This window comes from Colius striatus, chromosome 3 (assembly GCF_028858725.1).
Source record: "Colius striatus isolate bColStr4 chromosome 3, bColStr4.1.hap1, whole genome shotgun sequence".
NCBI lineage: Eukaryota > Metazoa > Chordata > Aves > Coliiformes > Coliidae > Colius > Colius striatus.
Window position 1 is genome coordinate 71,998,723 of NC_084761.1, and position 19,385 is coordinate 72,018,107.

General features: G+C 41.3%; 1 protein-coding gene across 1 annotated transcript in view; it reads right to left on the reverse strand.

The window, feature by feature from the left end:
- GABRB1 (gamma-aminobutyric acid type A receptor subunit beta1) overlaps positions 1–19,385 on the reverse strand; it is a 135,002-nt gene that overhangs the window by 1,152 nt on the left and 114,465 nt on the right. The window contains exons 6-8 of the mRNA XM_061992808.1: positions 8,415–8,552; positions 8,159–8,311; positions 6,047–6,297 (exon numbers count right to left, since the gene is read on the reverse strand). Coding sequence (XP_061848792.1) covers positions 6,047–6,297; positions 8,159–8,311; positions 8,415–8,552 — 542 coding nt within the window. The remainder of the gene's footprint in view (positions 1–6,046; positions 6,298–8,158; positions 8,312–8,414; positions 8,553–19,385) is intronic.

Sequence of the window (19,385 nt, forward strand, 5' to 3'; positions counted from 1 at the left end):
ATACAAAATGTTTTAATATCATTGACATTTTTATGCATAAATGTAATTAACATTCTGTGTTACTACAAAGTGGCATCTTGAATTTTCTACATGTTTGTAGTAAAACCTCTTTTAGTATTCAAATACTGAAGTATTGAGCCTTGAGTACTAAAATGTTGTTTTTGTAAACTGGCATTGGACCTACCCCAAATATATTACAATCTACACCATGGCTCTCTGGGGATGCCTTTAAATCAAGGGTTGAAAAAGGCCAATAAATTACCTTTTGACAATATCTGTTCTTTTGAAGCACCAGCGATATGCAACACTTTGTTCACATTCTGAGCTTTATAATTTTAGCAAGACATAGCAGAGCTAGGAAATGGTATAATGATCTACAGCACGTTTGAAGTGTGTTCAAGAAAAATCTCCAGGAGGAGCACATGGGAAAATCCAGTCTCCGGGGAATGACACAGAGGAAAGCTGGAAGTCAGAGAAAGCTTCGGTTCCACCTGGCAGTATGGAAGATGTGCCTTTCCATTGCTGGAAGGAGAAAACAATGTGTGATGATTGCTGGCATATTTCCACTCTGCCAGATGAAGCACTTACTAACTGAAAACAAAGAAGTGAAGGGGCTATTTGTAGAAAAGCCACCCAGGAGAGCTGTCAGGAAAAAAAGTTCTAAATGGAGTAATAAGTCCCCACAGATAGAAAATGCTCTAGTCAGGTTTAGCAACTGATTCTGTACACGCTGAAATGAGCACTGACTGGGAACATTTCTGTTCCCACCGCAGTTTTGGTGGGAAAAGCTCACATGTTCTAGGTAAGAGAGGCCAGCTGGTCCCAAACTAGCATGGTGTTTGCAAACTTCATTTGAGATGTGGGCTACCTAGTTTATGCTTTTTAAGTCAAGCCTTCAGATTTAAGCAGATATAAGATCTAAGATAAGGTTTTCTGTTTTCAAGAGGACTGCCATAACTGTGGGGCAATTCATTACTCCTAAGTTCTAACCTTTTCTGTGGAAAAAGCAATGATCTCAGGATTGTCTCATGTAAAAAGATTTTTTTTAGTTTTCAAAAGTTTTGATAGGTCAACTTTTTCTTCTTAGTTTCACAAAATAGCTCTTTGAACAGTCTTTGATTGCATAATTGAACACTTAAGCTAATTGAGTTTAGTGCTATAATAGTAGTAACAGTAGTGCAAGCATCATTAAGTAGTTATTATGGCTTCTCTTTTGTGAAGACAGCTCTTAACTGCCTACAATCTAAAGAGATTCACAGGGATATTTCCTATTCTAATATGCCCTGACAGTTTATTACAAGCCAAGCAGTGTATAAATTCCTGCTTTAAGTGTTACAAATGAACCTGTTATATTTTAAAATGAGTTTTATTTAAATCATTTTAGGTGGGATGATTTGTACACATCATGAAACAATTTGGTCTTTGAATTGCAGTCTTTGCAATTCAGAGGAAAAGGCCTTACACTGATCTTGAATAAATCAGCTCAGTGAAGTAGAAAAGCTCTACTTATATACCTGGGTCAAATTCTCTGCTTGTGCAACACAAAACTGGACTAACAGTTAATTTCCCACATTGTTAAAAACCCTTTCAGAATTATTGAAGTTCACTCCAATATATTCATTAAACCCGTGGAGCTGAGGTTTTGTTACTAAAGCACAGGTATTCTACAAATTCCTGTAAAAAAAAATCTGGGAAATGTACAAATTATTAAGGGACCCCCCCCAAAGAGTCTTGTTATTAATTTTGTTTATATTAATGTTAGAATGAATTAAGGGCAAATATGTTCACAGTAAGCAAAAGGTGTACGTTTTCTGTCTTAAAATCTTTTCTTCTTCAGTTAATATAAAGTTATCTGGAGCTTGCTGTTAGTTCTGGGCTGGAGGAAGCCTGTGCCTTGGAAACAGCCATCAGATGTTAACTCATTCCACCCTATGTCTCAGTGATGAGGCTCTTTCCCCACATCAGGTATATACTGCAGTTGTACACAGTCTTCAACATATTTGCATTGAATGTCATGACAAAAGAGATAAGGCCCACCAGCTGGCTGCCTGCTTGGGAGCAGAGTATCTTGGTTCTCTCTTTAGACAGAAAAGATGAGCCATATCAAGTCCAGAGTATTTCTTCCTTGCTTGGATATAATGCATTTATTCTTTCAAATACCACCTTGTTGATCTTAAACTGGAACATCCTGATTTTTTTCTACATAAGCTGACCGTTGCTCAGATGGAAATAGGTCTTGTTGCTTAACAGATATTCTGAGGCTAAAGGTGTGTTTGCATGAATGTATATACTTTGCCTTGTTTGTACAATTCATACATTCAAAGCTGTCAGTTATTTGGTATAATTAACAAAGTTTAAGTATTCTTCAGATGCATGTATGTGGTGACACTTCTCATGATGACATTTGTATCTTTATTGTCTATCTATACTGAGCTTATAAATTTTTAAGTCTTGGTTTACACTGGAACTACCTAAAACCTAAATCAGCACAGGTGCATACATATGAATCTTCATCAAGATGGAAAAACCTTGCTTTGTGTTCAGAAAAACATCATAAAGAGCAATAATAACCTGGCTTCTATATTTACTCAGAAAAAAAAGTTTTCTCTTTAGGCGCATCAAATGATATTGTATGTAAAACAGTTAAAGTAATAAAAAAGGTCCAAAACTTCAGCCTTGTGTTGACCATATAAAAAGCAGTCAGTCATCTCTAGGTGAAGTGTACGTTCATTTCCTTGACAGAAGATTGGTCTCAAGTGTTTAGTGCTGTCTGGAATGGTTTTTACCCACTTTTTTTTTTTTATGTTAACTTTTGAGAGATGAAGAACTTTCGTCTCAATACAAAAACGTGTTTTCTTTCTCTAAACATGAAATATTCAAGGATATGTTATCCATGCAAGCTGTCTTGTTGGAACAAATAGTGTTATCACAATTTGAGCTGCAAAGAAACAGGTTATGCTTAGCAGGGATATTCTTATTCAGGTGTGGATTTACTTGAAGGCTGAGCTAGTTGTGTGGCTATGTACTCCCTCCTTTTTTCTCTCCCAGTAGCCACTGTACTGGAAAATTGTATATTTTCCTTGGAGTCTGAGCTGGTCTCTGGCTTTCCATCCCAGGTGTTTTGTGGTTCACAGGTTTGAAAGGAAGATGTGATGTGCAGAACAGGAGAGCAAGAGACCATCTATCACCTGCCTTGTGTTCATAGAATGGTAGGGGTTGGAAGGGACCTCTAGAGATCATCTAGTCCAACCCCCCTGCAGAAGCAGGTTCACCTAGATCAGGTCGCATAGTAACGTCTCCAGGTGGGTCCTGAAGACCTCCAAGGAAGAAGACTCCACACCCTCCCTGGGCAGCCTGTGCCAGGGCTCCCTCACTCTCACAGTAAGATAGTTTTTCTTATGTTTAAACAGAACTTTTTGTGTTCCAGCTTCCTCAGTGACATCTAGTGTTGAAAAAGAGACAAGGAGATATAAACAGTCTATGCTTTACTCGGAGAAACAGAAATGTTGTCTACTACAATTTTTTTTTTTTTAATATTAAAAATAAAAATGACAGAAATTGTGAAACTGAAAAGGCTTTATTTCCAACTTCTTCAGTTTGTAGAGCAAGGAACAGCCATATATGAAACAGCAGAACAGTTTCATTTTCCATTTGGTCTTCTCTGTACTATGTTAATATCATGGTCAGTTTGTTGAGTGTTGTTGGCATGTCTAATGCTTTTGTTATCTGGTGAAGGAAGTTGAACTCTTTTAGATGTGGGAGTTGTATGTCAGATGGGAACGAGCAATATCTTCACCTGGCACAAAGAGAAGAAGCACTGTTACAAATCTTCTATTGATTATAGGTCCCTGTGTGGATATGTGATATGGCTCAAGAGTGAAAGGGAATAAAAATAATCCTATAGCTGTACATACTTACAGCTGTACTACTTTTGTGTTCCAAAAAAACTTTCCCTTGCTCTGGCACAGATATCATATACCAGTGAAAATGTCTCAAAGCATGATGGAGAGGGGCTGAGAGCTGTCTTCACTGGAGATCACACAAACTTATGTGTCCCACTGCTCCAGTCATGTGCATTCTTCCTGCTGGAGACAGAAATAAGGCTGTTGGACATCAGCATTTCCATGCTGAGTAAAATGAATGCCACATCAATGTACCTCCAGTGGGATAATGAAATCCATTGATATCCAATCATATGTGTTTGTCTGTGTATGTGTGTACATATATTTAAAATCAGAAACCTTCACTGTACAGGTAGAAAACAGTTTGTTCATTTAAATTGTTCTCAGTCTCGAAATGTCTAAAGTGTGGACACTTACAACTCCTGGTATAAAGCATGTATGCCTCCCATATTCTGTCATGGTGTATGCATGTGATGCTCTGAAAAGTTATTAAAAAGTGTGTTGTAAATATGTTCCATCCCATTCTGAGTACTGGTCTCAGCATAATCTTTGCTAGTGTAATGTATAGACAAAAGTTTTTGGTCATGAGTTAGGGCTTTTTGTTAGTTAAATAAACTCTCCAAATGTGTAGGAAAAAGAGCTTACCTGCACTCTTATACTTTCTCATTCTTAGTTCAGTGCACTGGAGCCCATGTAGCTGACCTCTGAGGAAGTGTTGCTGACCTCTGAAGAAGCGTTGCTTCCCTCTTCATCATGAAGCCTTGCCATGCTGCTTTCATTTAGGCTGGATTATCTCAGGAGCTGTTGAGATGGCTGGTCAGAGTTTGTGGGTTTTGTTGGGTTTTTTTCCCCTTCCTTATCTTCCATAGAAATGGATAGACAGTGTCTGTGCACAACGATCTGTAATGGGGTGGTTTATCTCCTCTGCTCTGTGGAGGACAATACTTTGTGGGACCTTGGAGCCTGCTGCAAGCCTGAACTGAATTCCTGCACCCACTGTAACAAAAGCAACATCTTTTACACGTTGGGACAGCAGGTGAATGCTGCTTTTAACTGGCTCATGAGTCCACTGAGACTGAGGACACGACGACTCTGTCCGGGATGCTTAGCTGTAGTGGTGTGGCTGCTGGGAACTATAGAACTAATGAATTACCACAGTTTCTGAAATGCACTTCCTGACAGGTATGTGAAATTGCAACCATCCATACATCAAGTCTTACCTGTTAGAGATTTATATGTTGGTCTCATTCTTCAAGCTGAACAGAGGACTCAAATATAGTTTTGCTCAAATGTTATCACCTCAGGCCACAACAGTACAGAAGTTTGTAGGAAAGCTAGGGTAAGATTTCATTAATAACTGGATGTAATATATTGTAAGAAAAGCAGAGAACAGAAGAAATTTTTTGGCTCATTAGGATATGCATTTTCCTGTGAGTCAGACTAGGCCAAATACACCTGAGGGAAGTGTTTATTTCTGAAAAACTGTGAAAAAAAATGAATACATTTATAAAAGTTTGTAGGTGCTTAGTGATGTACTGCCAAATTAAACTTTTCCCTGCTAGAAAGTGTCCATAGTATTACCTCCTGGAGTTTGTCTGCCTTGCTTTTTAAGGCGAGGTAGCTGTGGTCTGCTTGAATTTATGCTGAGGGAACAATATTGACAGTGGTGAATGCTGTTACGACCTAGCATCCTCTGTGTGTTCCTGGAGGCTCAGTGGTGTGGGCTTTGTTCAAGGCTCACTGAAGTAACTGTGTCAGTCTTTGCTCTCTATTTTTGGTGAAGTTTCTATATGTCAAGAGGAACTATATAGTAAGTGTTTTTTCTATGTCACCTGGTAGAGATGAGACACACACAATTGAAACTGTAAATATTTAACTTCCTTGTACCCCCTGTATTTCTTCTCTGCTGCAAATAAATGCTTGTTCTGTGTATTCCTTTGCATTTTCTACAGTTTCTAGCTCTGTTTTCAGTTGAAGATGGAACAAACCATATGTTGCTATGATTTCCTTAAAATATGATTTTTTCTCTAGACAGTCTTACGTGCTTTTACCTATGTATTCAAACTACATTTATCTCTATCATCACATGCATCAGCGTTGTCACAGCAGAAATAATGTTTGAAAAGTTATCTTGAACATTTTACCTGGATCCTATTTGTTTCCAGTCTGCTCTTCTTGCCTGTAGCATGTCCAGCCCTGCCTGTTGCCTTTTTTTGACGTTGGGGTCCTTTCCCAAAGAATATGTAGTTTACAAAGGCATATTCTAGCAAGGCCAGGAACACAAACACGAAGCATCCCATCAGGTAAATATCTATGGCCTTGACGTAGGGGATCTTTGGCAAGGTCTCCCTGAGGTGGGTGCTAATGGTGGTCATGGTCAGCACAGTTGTGATTCCTGCAAAAGGAAGAAAAAGGCATCGACTATCAAGACAGAGAGGGAGATTTGAGCATGGGAGGTGTAATGGCAGCACTGCCCAGCTATCATACACTTCTCATGCAGATGACTTAATTATGCAATCAGATTCTAAACAGCCAAGGCATTGTGTTTTGCTAGACCAGAAAGGAAGATCTCCTTGCAGGCCTGCTGATAGCACTTTCCTTTCCTTGGCTTTCTGTGCAATGAAGAGTGAACAAAATCACCTTCAAAAGCCCAGACTATCTGAGTATATTTTTTACAGTAAGTCTTCTAGGGAATATGGTATTAGCAAAGAGTTGGCCACTGTTTTTTCTATATGAGGAAATACTTCTCTACTTAGAGCAGCAGCCCTGCTTGCCTCCATAGGACAGCTTGCATTGCCCTGGGGAACTAGCATTATTATCTAGCTTTTGATTGAAAACAGCATTGAAAGGAGAACAGGGAGCTTTATGACAAATTGATGGTCTTTGATGAAGAGAAAGCAGTGCATATGCTTGTACCAAACCAGCATTTCCTGTAAAAGGGGTGCTTGCAAGTAAACCATTTCCATCTCATTGTGTTATCCATCACTGCACATTTTTTTTCTTTTTTCCACATTTTGTTTTAGCTGGATGAAATTCCTTTTAGTCTGCTTTAATCACATGTCATTAATGCATCCAGATAATAACTTTAGGCATGGATATAATGAGTTGAATTTACAGAAAGGTGGGACAAAAGCAAGTCTGCCTTAAATTGTAGGTGGTGGCACTCTTGCAGAAAGTTGTAGGAGTGAACACGGTATGAGAAATAATCAACTATGTAGGTAAAACAGGCTTATCTGGCCTAAACTGGTAGATCTCTACTGTTGTCAGTAGGATCTTGTGTGAGATCTTCAGCCATGCATCTGTTCTGAGCGGATACTTTTTAGAATCAGTAAAATGTTGATGCAGCACAGCGTACATACTCTTAGATTTGTAAATTAGACCTTTATGCATCTGTTTTGAAGTAAGATACTTTTGGCTTCATCCACATCAGGGAAACTGGAATTCAGTCAGGATCCCAACCTAACTGCAGAGCAAGAATGTAAGATGTAGGCCAGGTGACACCTGCCTGCCTTTCTGACAATGAGGACCCTACACTGCCTGTGTAAGATCACAGTTAATGTTGCTGAAATCAGCTGTATGGATTTGGTGCTACTATATTCAAAGTCAACAAGTATCTATGTAGTTCACACACAAAATCACACAGAATCTTAAGTGCTGGGACCTCAAAAGGTCGTCTAGTCCAACCCACCTGCCACTCCTTTCATCATCTTTGTGGCCCTGCACTGAACTCTCTCCAGCATCTCCCTGTTCTTCTTGAACTGAGGAGCCCAGAACTGGACACAATATTCCAGATGTGGTCTCATGAGGGTAGAGTAGAAGGGGAGGAGAACCTCTCTCGACCTGCTACCCATACCCCTTCTAATACACCCCAGGATGCCATTGGCCTTATTCGCCATCAGGGCATGTTGCTGGCTCATGGTCCACTTCCTTCCTCACTGCTGTCCACCAGGACCCCCAGGTCCCTTTCCCTTAGACTGCTCTCTAACAGTTCATTCCCTAATCTGTACTAGTATATGGGGTTATTCTTTCCCTGATGCAACACTCTACACTTGCCCTTGTTGAATTTCATTACATTTCTCTCTGTCCAACTCTCCAGCCTGTCCAGGTCTCGTTGAATGGCAGCACAGCCTTCTGGTGTGTCAGCCACTCTCCCCAGTTTAGTATCATCAGCAAACTTTCTGACAGTACCCTCTGTTCCCTCAGCAAGGTCATTAATGAATATATTGAACAGTAATGGTCCCAGGAAAAGAAGTTACCTAGAGCAACTCTGGCTGCAGAGGCATCATAATTGATCCAAAAAGATACCCATGACAGAATTGTGATCAGTGTGGAAGGCATATAGGTTTGCAAAATGAAGTATCCAATATTTCTTTTAAGCCGGAAGCTAAGTGATAATCGAGGATATGCTCCTGAAATAAAGAAGCCATACAATGATTAATGCCTAACCAAAGTTAGACACTGATATTTCTGGATTAGGGGAGGGGGAAGTTTTTTTAACCAGCCAGTGCTTACCTGTTGTAAATTCCACTCTCTTTGATACCATCTTGTAATCAACAATAGAAAATTGTGGGAGCTCGATGTTATTAACTCCCGTTACTGCCGACTCTCCTCCATTCCAGTAAAATTCAATATCATCAGTAGTGTATCCATCTGAAATAGAAACACAATTTGACTAATTTTTTTTTTTTTTTTTATTGTTGATTGGTTTAAATAGTTGTGGTTAAAGTGGAAGGTGCTGCCGTTAATCAGAAATTCAGCTTCGAATTCAGCCTTTGGTTGTGTGACATTTCGGTTACATGGAAGCCACATCGGCTCCTCTGTACTCATGGGAACCTTCTGGGTGTGGAAAGAGAGAAAATAGAAAAGATCAAAATTTAAAGATCAATTTTTAACTAACTCTAATGCTACTACTTTTCATGAAGGCTTGAGTTGCTTAGTTCACCAACAAACTGATTCAACATCCTCAAAACTTTTAAACTCTCTGACAATAAAACCAGGTTCAGTTCCCAGCTTTGTATTTGATTTCCTATGCAGGCTGTGACATGGCACAGAGTTTAGAGCTAGTGGAGGCAAAGCTGATTCTAGGATTCAGGTGCTTGTACTACATTACCTGACAATGTCTGTTGGAGCTGTAGGTATCTGTTTGATACTCATGAAGCATTTTATATTTTAATTAGACTATGCCATCTTTGATCTTCTGTTATCGCAGAACTATATCCTATTGACTTCAAAACCAGCACATTTCTCCTCTTTCCTTTTAATGGTGAGGTTGATTATTTATCATTTAATTAAAAACTAATTTGCTGTTTTACCACTGGGAATGTTAACATTATTGTTAACATTTTCAAAAATATTTTGATTAAACTAAAAAGTGACTAAGTTTCGAAAAAAGAAACTCACAATTGATGACATTATTGGACTAATATTTAAACCAGTTTCAATTTATTGTATTTTACTACTCTCTCCGGATATCTAGCAGAGAATATCTCATCTATTTTTAGACTTTTCCTTCAGATGTTTGATGTAATCAGTTTTAAAGCATATAACACAGATCAAATAAAAACATGTGTTTGAACTCAAAGCTTTAGAAAACTTGACAACAGTTTTGCCAGCTGAACCAACTGTAGCATCAGAAGCCTCTACAGAGTTAGGAACTTATATTTTCATATGCACCAGTAAACCAAAATCTATCAAGGGCAAATTAGTCTTGAGATGTCTTTTCCTATGACAGCGCCTGGTAAGAGCCTCATCTTTGGGAGGCTGACCACATGTAGAACAAGTCCATAGTGTCCCTGGTGACAAGCAGAGAAGCTCTCACAAGCTGTTGCCAGGCTCAAGGGACTGCTTGGAAAGTCTGCAGTTATCAAATTGCTATCTTTTGATGCAAACACAGAATGACGGGCTGAATGAAGGTGTTTTGTGAACTGCTCAGTGCCATTGTTTGCTTACTATCTGAATTGCTCCTGAAATTTGTGTAATATGAATTGCTGCTGTTTGCTAAAAACTGCTTCACATTTGTGGTGGTTCAGCCCTGGCTGGGTGCCAGGTGCCCACCAAGTCATAATATCACTCCCCCTCCTAAACTGGAGAGAAACATAACAAGAGGTTTTTGAGTCAAGATAAGGACAGGGAGATCACTCAGCAATTAGTGCCACCAGCAAAACAGACTCAACTTGGGGAGAGAAGGGTTTGATTTATTAATAAACTATAAGAACAGGGAGATGAAAAATAAAACTGAATCTTAAAACACCTCCCCCCACCCCTCCCTCCTCCAACTTCCCCCCCAGCAGCACAGGGGATGAGAATGGGAGTTGCAGTAAGTTCACTGCAGATGGACTTTGCCACTGCTTCTCAGGGGGAGGCCTCCTCACACTTCCCACTGGTACATTTGTGGGGTCCCTCCCATGGGAGACAGTCCCTCAGAAACTGCTCCAGTGTGGGGTCTCCCATGAGGGCAGCTCCTCATATCCTGGAGGAGATATATTCAAGTATTGACTGCTCCAGCCTGAGTCCTTCACAGGATCACAAGTCCTGACAGCAAACCTGCTATGGCGTGGGCTCCTCTCTCCCCACAGGCTCCCAGTTCTTCCCAGGAACTTGCTTCAACATGGACTTCCTATAGAGTCACAGCCTCCTTCAGGCATCCACCCACTCCGGTGTGGGGTCCTCCATGGGCTGCAAATGGGTCTCTGCTCCCCAGTGGCCTCCATGGGCTGCAGGGGCACAGCTGCCTCACCATGGTCCTCACCACAGGTCACTGGGAAGTATTTCTTTCGGGGCCTAAGCACCTTCCTCCCCCTCCTCCTCCATTGACCTTGGTGGCTTCAGAGATGTTTTCACATTCTCCCTCCCTATTGCTAATTCAGTTTAGCAACTGCTCAGCAACTTCTCCCCCTTCTCAAATACATTATTCACAGAGGTGTTGCCTCAGACACTAATTGGCCAGACCTTGGTCAGATGTGGGTCCAGATGACTGTCATTAGCTCTACCAGCTACAGGGGAAGTTACTCGCAGTTCTTTGTTTAAATAAGCCATCCCTGTAGCCCCTCCCTCACTACCAAAAACCTGTCCCAGGCAAAACCACTACACCATAACTGATGATAATTTTTTTGAAATGAATCATCCCAGGGCTGTCACATAGGGCTCTCTGCATGGCTGGTTTTCATTCCTGTCAGGAAGAAGTTTTTCAACGCAAAAGGTCAAGGTAGTTGCTTGGTAGTGGGATTTCAAGTAACAGCTTTTAAAGACATTAAACACAGAATCATAGAATCTCGAGGGTTGGAAGGCACTTTGAAAGATCATCTAGTCCACCCCTCCTGCCAGAGCAGGACCACCTAGAGTAGGTCACACAGGAATTCATCCAGGTGGGTTTTGAATGTCTCTAGAGAAGGAGGCTCCACAGCCTATCCGGGCAGCCCATTCCAGTGCTCTGTCATCCTCACAGTAAAGAAGTTTTTCCTTATGTTTCTTTGGAACTTCTTATGTTCCAGCTTGTACCCATTGCCCCTTGTCCTATCATTGGACATCACTGAGAAGAGCCTGGCTCCATCCTCCTGATACCTGCCCTTTACATATTTGTAAACATTAACGAGGTCACCTCTCAGTCTCCTCCAAGCTGAAGAGCCCCAGCTCCCTCAACCTTTCATTATAAGGGAGATGCTCCACTCCCTTCATCATCTTTGTGGCCCTGTGCTGAACTCTCTCCAGCATCTCCCTGTCCTTCTTGAACGGAGGGGCCCAGAACTGGACACAATATTCCAGATGCAGCCTCACAAGGGCAGAGTAGCTGGGGAGGAGATCTCTGTCAACCTACTACCCACAGCCCTTCTAATACACCCCAGGATGTCATTGGCCTTCTTGGCCACGAGGGCACACTGCTGAGTTGTGTCCACCAGGATCCCCAGGTCCCTTTCCCCTACACTACTCTCTAAGAGTTCATTCCCCAGCCTGTACTGGTATATAGGGTTATTCTTTCCCAGATGCAAGACTCTACACTTGCCCTTGTTGAATTTCATTACATTTCTCCCTGCCCAACTCTCCAGCCTGTCCAGGTCTCGTTGAATGGCAGCACAGCCTTCTGGTGTGTCAGCCACTCTCCCCAGTTTAGCATCATCAGCAAACTTTCTTACAGTGCCCTCTGTTTCCTCATCATGATCATTAATGAATATATTGAAGAGTACTCATCCCAGCACCAACCCCTGAGGGACTCCACTAGATACAGGCCTCTGATCAGACCCAAACTATAGGAGCAACATGAGAACATGTAGGGTGTAATACAGAATGATTGAAGGAGGCAATGAGTACTGGTAAGTCTGTTTAAAAGGCTGCAACTAAGATTGTGAGAGAAGTATTAACTTGACTTTCTTGCAAATTTCTATTACAAAAAGTCTTTCTTGAATATTTTACCCTTTTAGAAAAGATGAAGCAAAGAAGAAGAAATGGTAAACTGTCATCTCATACTGAAAGAGTATGGAATATTAGGCAGACTTGGTATCATACCCAAATCTTCTACATCAAGGAACACTCATAGCTATTTCTTTGTCTGTAGGGGCTAGAATAAAAACAGAAGATTGCAGCATTACCTAGATGTTGCACAGGCACCTTCTGCAAAGTCACAGGTGGAGGTTTAGATGTGAGAATCCTGGACTCTGCTGCAGGTTTTGGATGAAAATGGTGAACCTGATTCTTCTGTTCTGTGCCCTCATCACCTGGAACCCTTTTCACACTTCTTCCTCCAGTTTTGCTCTGATTGTCACTTCCTTAACTGATGCGTGCTGGGACTCAGGGCAGAGAGAGGAACCTTCTCTAGTCAGCAGGTCCTGACTTTATTTGCTGTCCGCTCAAGCAGCCTCTGTCAGTCTCTCTGCAGTTCCTCTGCCTTCTTGACAAAAGAGGGAATAGTTTGGGCACTTTCTTGCAGGAAAAATTCCCTTACCCAAAGGTGAATTATTGTAGATTTAGTTGTTAAAACTGCAATGAAACCAAATAAACACCTGGGACATCAAAGAGCAGATTTCAAAAAGAAAAGGGACACAACTTCCTACAAAAGGATCATATAACTGTGATATATTGGTACAAAAATATACCAATAACCATGTTATTGGTACAAATCGGTAGTGATGCTGGAACTCCACAAAACCAGATTGTTTAATGTATGGAAATGTGCTTTTCACTTGGAAAGGTTTCTGTGACTTTGGCTACTAAATGAAAACTAGAACTGCAATGTTGTAAAGTGAATTTATCAAAAGCAAGAAGCTTGCATGGAAGACTTCATATGATGAGAAGCTATCACAGCGGGCAGGCCATGTCTTTAACCTTTACAAACTTAAACAAGACTTCCAAATACTACAAAAGAGGATCTAGTGTGAGCTACTGCTGTTTCTACTATGCTGATTTATTCCTTGAATTTACTCTGGTTAAACCTGGGGGGAAATGTGAGAAAAAAAAGTGTGAGAAAGTGATGTTTTTTGATTGGCAGTATTCACATTTCTTAGCTCTCTTTTTAGATGAGTAACAGAGCAGGAACATCCTTCTGTGGTTTTTTTTTTGTTTGTTTTTTTTTTAATAGAGCAAAGCTCAGTACAGTCATGATTTCCTTGGCACTCATTGTAATGGCTCTGCTAGACACTAACAAGGTGTAAACTCTCCCCAGGCAGTCCATTCCTTGAAGTGATATGATTTTTCTTGTGTGATGCCCTTCATTGTGTGCTTCACACATTGCTCTAGATATGTGAAAGGCATTGCTTTAATGGCTGATGATGAATCCCTTGGTGCAGGGCTTGGAGGCTCTTATGTTCCATAGGTGTTGACATTGCTTTTTGCTTTCCAAACCAGCAAACTCGACAGGAAGCCTGTTGGCTGCAGTTTAAAGACTAGAACCAGTCTCAGCTCTGAACAGATTTAGCAGAGGACAGATCACTTCTTCTCCTTTTTAAAGTGGGTAGTGCTTTCAAGTGAGGAGCCATAGTGATGCAAATTAAGAAACATTCAGTGTGAAGCAGCACTAGCTTCTGGCTAACAGTCAATGCTAAACCCCCATTTCAAGCAGCATGTTCCTATAACACAGTGGAAGAAAAGCTATTTAAATGATATAAAAAGTGGGTCCAGTCTGTGCAGTGGCCAGCTCTAACATGCTGTTTTGTTCATTGAACTTATCTGTACTGTCCAGCTATTCCCTCAGCAGCCTTTTTTCCATGTGCTCCTTTTCCTTCTATGTAGGTATCTATGTCACTGCTTTAAAGGGATGTCTCTGCTTTTGTGACAGAGAGAGCAGTACTTGCAACTGGACAACAATGACCAAACATAAATTTCAGAGAAATCAGACATTGGGAACCTGAAATATTTAAATTCTATTCATAATAGCTGTCAAGAGCCGTTGCAACTCTTAACTACAGAAACCTAGAATTATTTCCCCAAATACATAAGACCATGACATTAATCACACTTCACTGATTTGATAACACAGAATCATAGAATGGTTTGGGCTGGAAGAGACCTTAAGGATCATCTTGTTCTACTCCCCCTGCTGTGGACAGAGACACCTTCCACTAGATCGTGTTGGTCAAAATCACATCTAACCTGACCTTGAACACTTCAGGAATGAGGAGGCATCCAGAGCTTCTCTGGGCAATCTGTTCCAGTGCCTCACAACCCTCACAATGAAGAACTTCTTCCTTACATCTAATCTAAATCATTCCTCTTTCAGTTTGAAACCATTAGCCTTTCTTCTATCACTACATTCCCTTGTAAAAAATCCCTCTCCAGATTTCTCACAGACCCCTTTAGGTACTGGAAGGCTGCGATAAGCACTCCCCAGAAACTTCTCCCGGCTGAACGACTGCAAGTGTCTCAGCCTGTCTTCCTAGGAAAGGCGCTCTAGCCCTCTGATCATCTTTGTGGCTTTCCTCTGGATTTGTGCACTGGTTGGTGGTCCCAGAGCTGAATGGAGTACTGCAGGTGTGGTCTCAGGAGAGCAAAGTAGAGGAGGCGAATCGCTCCCTCAACCTGCTGGCCATGCTTCTTTCATTGTAGCCCAGGATACAGTTGGCCTTCTGGTCTGCAAGCGCACAATGTTGACTCATATTCAGTTTTTCATCCACCAACTGCCCCAGGTCCTTTTCAGGGCCACTCTCAATGCACTCATCCCCCAGTCTGTTTGTGCTTGGGGTTGACCTGATGCAGGTGCAGGACTTTGCACTTGGCTTTGCTGCATTTAATGAGGTTCACACGGGCCCATGGGATGCCATCCTTTCCCTCCAGCGAGTCTACCATACCACACAGCTTGGTGCTGAAGGCAGGATGGCGGTGGGTGCACTGATCCCACTGCCCGTGTTGCTGACGAAGCTGCCAAACAGCACAGGGCCCTTACGGATCCTTAAGGAACACGAGCCAATCTAATTCAATTATGTCCCTTCCCTAAAAATCAAACCCAAGTTCCTCGGGAGAGCGTGGCCTGCGGCGCGCTCCACAGCGGCTCGCTGGGAGAACCCGGCAGGCTGCATTTGGCTACGGCGGCCCCGCCTGCTCCCCACCCTCCGGCGCAGGGCGGCCCAGTGGCCGCCAGAGGGCGGCCGCGCTCCGCGGCGGCGGCCGGGCCCCCGCCGCCAGAGTTCCCTCCCGCGCTCCCTCCTGCGGGCGCCGGCGTTGCGCGGCTACAGATGCAGCCTGTCCGGCCCGGCCCCGAGCCCGCAGGCCCCGAAGAGTGGGATTTGGCCAGGACAGGAGTTAGGGTGCGTCCCAGGACAGCCGGGGTTCGGGGCGGTGATGCGCACCGAGTCCGCGTGTAACGGCTGGGCTTCATGGAGAGGAGTCGTTGGGACTGAAACAACTTGCTCAGTATTTCTGGAGCAAACACGGCCCAGTGCCTGGGCTGGTGGCCCGGGCAGCCTAGCCCACTTCACCAAACAGATTTCACAGGATTTCTCACTGTGATTTTGTTGACCTAAATAATAAGCGATTGCTGATACACACACACATATATATATACACATATATATATATAATGTATATATATATATATATACACATTTAACATAAAAAAATAAAGGTCCCATTAAAATGATTTGATCTAAGCCTTTGCTTGCTAGATTTTCCCGTCTTCTAAACCATTAAAACACATTTAATTGCCCAGCTCAAGACATTCCACTTCTGCTTCCTAGAAAATAATGTCTAGAAATGATAACTTAGTCCTTGATGTGCCAACACCCTTTTTTTTTGGTTGTTTTTTTGTTTTCCCCTCTAGACCAGCAGCTGAGAGTTTAAGTGAGAAAACTTAGGCAGAAGTATCACAGATCTCAAAAGTAACTAGATCCAAGCACAGCAAGAAATAGGTTATGTATAAATCTTGCTGTTCACAGAAAACAAACCTAGAAATGTTGCTGACATTGCACTTGGCGTCAGTGAGGTTATTGGTGTGTTAGAGGTTAAGATCACCAGACTCTCTTATTTTTCCACCACAGCACTTAACAATCTCAAACACCTCCAGGATAAATAAATGTCTGTATTACATTAACAAACATAGTCATTGTTCTACTGTTGCTACCAATTCTACAGAGATGTCCAAACAGAGCCCAGTTTTCTTTCTGATTGTCCAGGGTAGACAACTCTGAAACAACAAGGGATCTCTGCCTTAGGGATCTGAGTCTAAATAGAGCATTTCAAAAGAACATTTCCATGCTGTGTACTCCAAATCATTTGGCCTTGTGTAAGGACATGGGGCTGGAATACAACCCTCTTCCATCACTACTAGACTACTACTACATCCCTGTCCTAACAACTTAGTTTTCACTGATGAATGTATTCTTTACAATATATTTTTTTGTTGTTTCACACAGTTTTTATTCCTATGATGGTATTCAAACGGGAAGAGAAAGCATTTCTTCCACAAACTGCTGAGGTGGTCTATGTAGTGGTAATCTTATTGTGCTATTTCATCTTAGAATCATAGAATCATAGAATGGTAGGGTTGGAAGGGACCTTTAGAGATCATCTAGTCCAACTCCCCTGCACAAGCAGGTCCACAAAGAACAGGTCACACAGGAACACATTCAGGCAGGTCTTGAAGACCTCCAAGGAAGGAGACTCCACACCCTCCCTGGGCAGCCTCTGCGAGGGCTCCCTCACTCTCACAGTAAAATAGTTTTTCTTATATTTAAATGGAAGTTTTTGTGTTCCAGCTTCATCCCATTACTCATTGTCCTGTTGCTAGCTACAATAGAAAAAATAGATGCCCCAACCTCCTGACACCCACTATTTAGATATTTGTAAATATTTATAAGATGCCCTCTCAGTCTTCTCTTTTCTAGACTAAACAGCTCCAGTTCCTGCAGCCTTTCCTTATATGAAAGATGCTCCAGCTCCCTGATCATCTTGGTGGCCCTGCGCTGGACTCTCTCCAGAAGTTCTCTGCCCCCCTTGAGCTTAAAACCAACGTGTGAACAGGGCACCACAAATCTGAAGGTATATTTTGGAAAGTGATGTCACTAGTTAATGTTAAGATGATAGAATTGTTTTAGAAGGCTCCCTGCCACCTGTGTTTGAGTGGGTGTTTGTACCTATAAGTGACATTTTTTTACTGAGAAATACTTTGTATAGGCAGATGGCAGATTGTAACTGTAGATGAGTCAGAATTTTGCCTAAGCGATACTGACCCAAATGAAAACTTGGTTAGACTGCTGGAGTACTACAAATTGTCGGTTATTTAAGGTTTCTCAAATAAAAATAAAATTAACATATGGGGCAATCTGTTCCATCCTAGTTGGAGACATCACTTCCTATCCATTAGAAGTGGAAAATAAATTACAGCAAAAAGTCACTCTTGCAACATCCTAATCTAGTTTGGAGAGTGAATTATAACCTCACTTTACTATCCAAACACCTTTAATACTTGTTCATTATTACACATTCTTATTTTTTGCCCCTCCAAATTTTTAAATCTCTTTTGCTATTGAAACTTGATACAAAGTTGATATCTTTTTGGAGAGGAAGTGTTTGGCTTTACTTAATATCTCTTTAATGACAGGACTGCTTTGTATCACTGTAGTCTCAATAGATGGAAAAACAGAAGGTTTCTGGAATCAGACTTGTACTGAAAATGCTGTACCACTTTATTTGTCTCCTACTGGATTATACCAGTATATCAAAGGACCTACTGACTTAAAATAAGTATAATGCAATGCACAATCAGAAATATATTACGTTTTATATAGGACGGCTTTCATGTGTGAGAGTACCTCTTATAAGGTATACTGATATTTACATTTTTTTCCTGCTCACAAGTAAGAGTTTAATTCTCATTAGCCAGAAAAAAACAAGCCATAGAAAGGAAAGGAGAGTAAATGCAAAACTGTTTCTTTGCATCTTTGTATGCTTTCCAATTGATTTTCTGCTTTTTTGTGATTGTTATATGCCATTTTCTTTCTTTCCCAAAAGTAAGTGTACTAAGTTGTCTACAAAGAAGAGCCACAGAGATGATTAAGGACAGGATTGCCTCCATTGAAGAAAAGACTGAGTGAGTCGTGATTCTTCATCCTTAGAGGTAAGGTAGCTGAGGGAATGTCATGCCAAAGTCTGAAAGATCTTAAGTTAACATGATGAGCTTGAACAGGACATGATTATTCACAATCCCTCAGACTTCCAGACCAAGAAAGCAACAAATCATTCGTCTGTAGTGGCTAGTTTGAAAGAAATAAAGGGAAATATATTGTACAGATAATCTGCAGAATTCATTGCACAAGATGATGTGAATATCAGAAGTTTATGCTTGTTCAGGAACTATTGTATATTCACAGAACAAAAATCTATCCAGGTTATTAAACACAATGATATTATTTCTGACTTGAAGTAGTGAAGTGCAGAACACTTACTGGAGGAGTTTACTGGGGAAGTATCAGCAAGAGTATCCTGTGCCCTGTTATAGCTTCATAGATGTGTGCTGCTGGATGCTGTCAGAGACATGACAATGATTGAGACAGACAGCTGATCTGAGGCAGTGCAACAGTTAAGGGTCTGACATTCTACACTGCAGCCTGATTTGCTTGTCTCATGTCTTTCACCTTTATAACTCACATTTCCACTTTATCACAGGAGTGATGATTTTTAGTTTGATGTGGAGAGCTTCTGACTCTACATGTCTTTGTGTGATTCATGTCAATTAAACTGTGATTAGAAAACCTTTTTCATGCCCATGCATTTTTTGTAGCAATAAACAACCTGCCTGTTGTAACTCAGTGGCCAAAATGTCTCTGAAAGCTCAAGAGGTCTTTCATATGCAAATATTTAGCAAGCAGTGCCAGTTATGATATTGCTTTTTAAACTTTTTAAACAAAGCAAGTGTGCAGTATGTGTTCCTGACTGATGTCTTCTTCAGCAGACTAGGTGCTTCTGTAATTGTACCTGTCGTGTATATATGCTCAGTTGCTATTAACAGATCAGCCCTGATAAGTACAGTCATCAAATATCAACTTCTACAGACCTTTAGGTTTT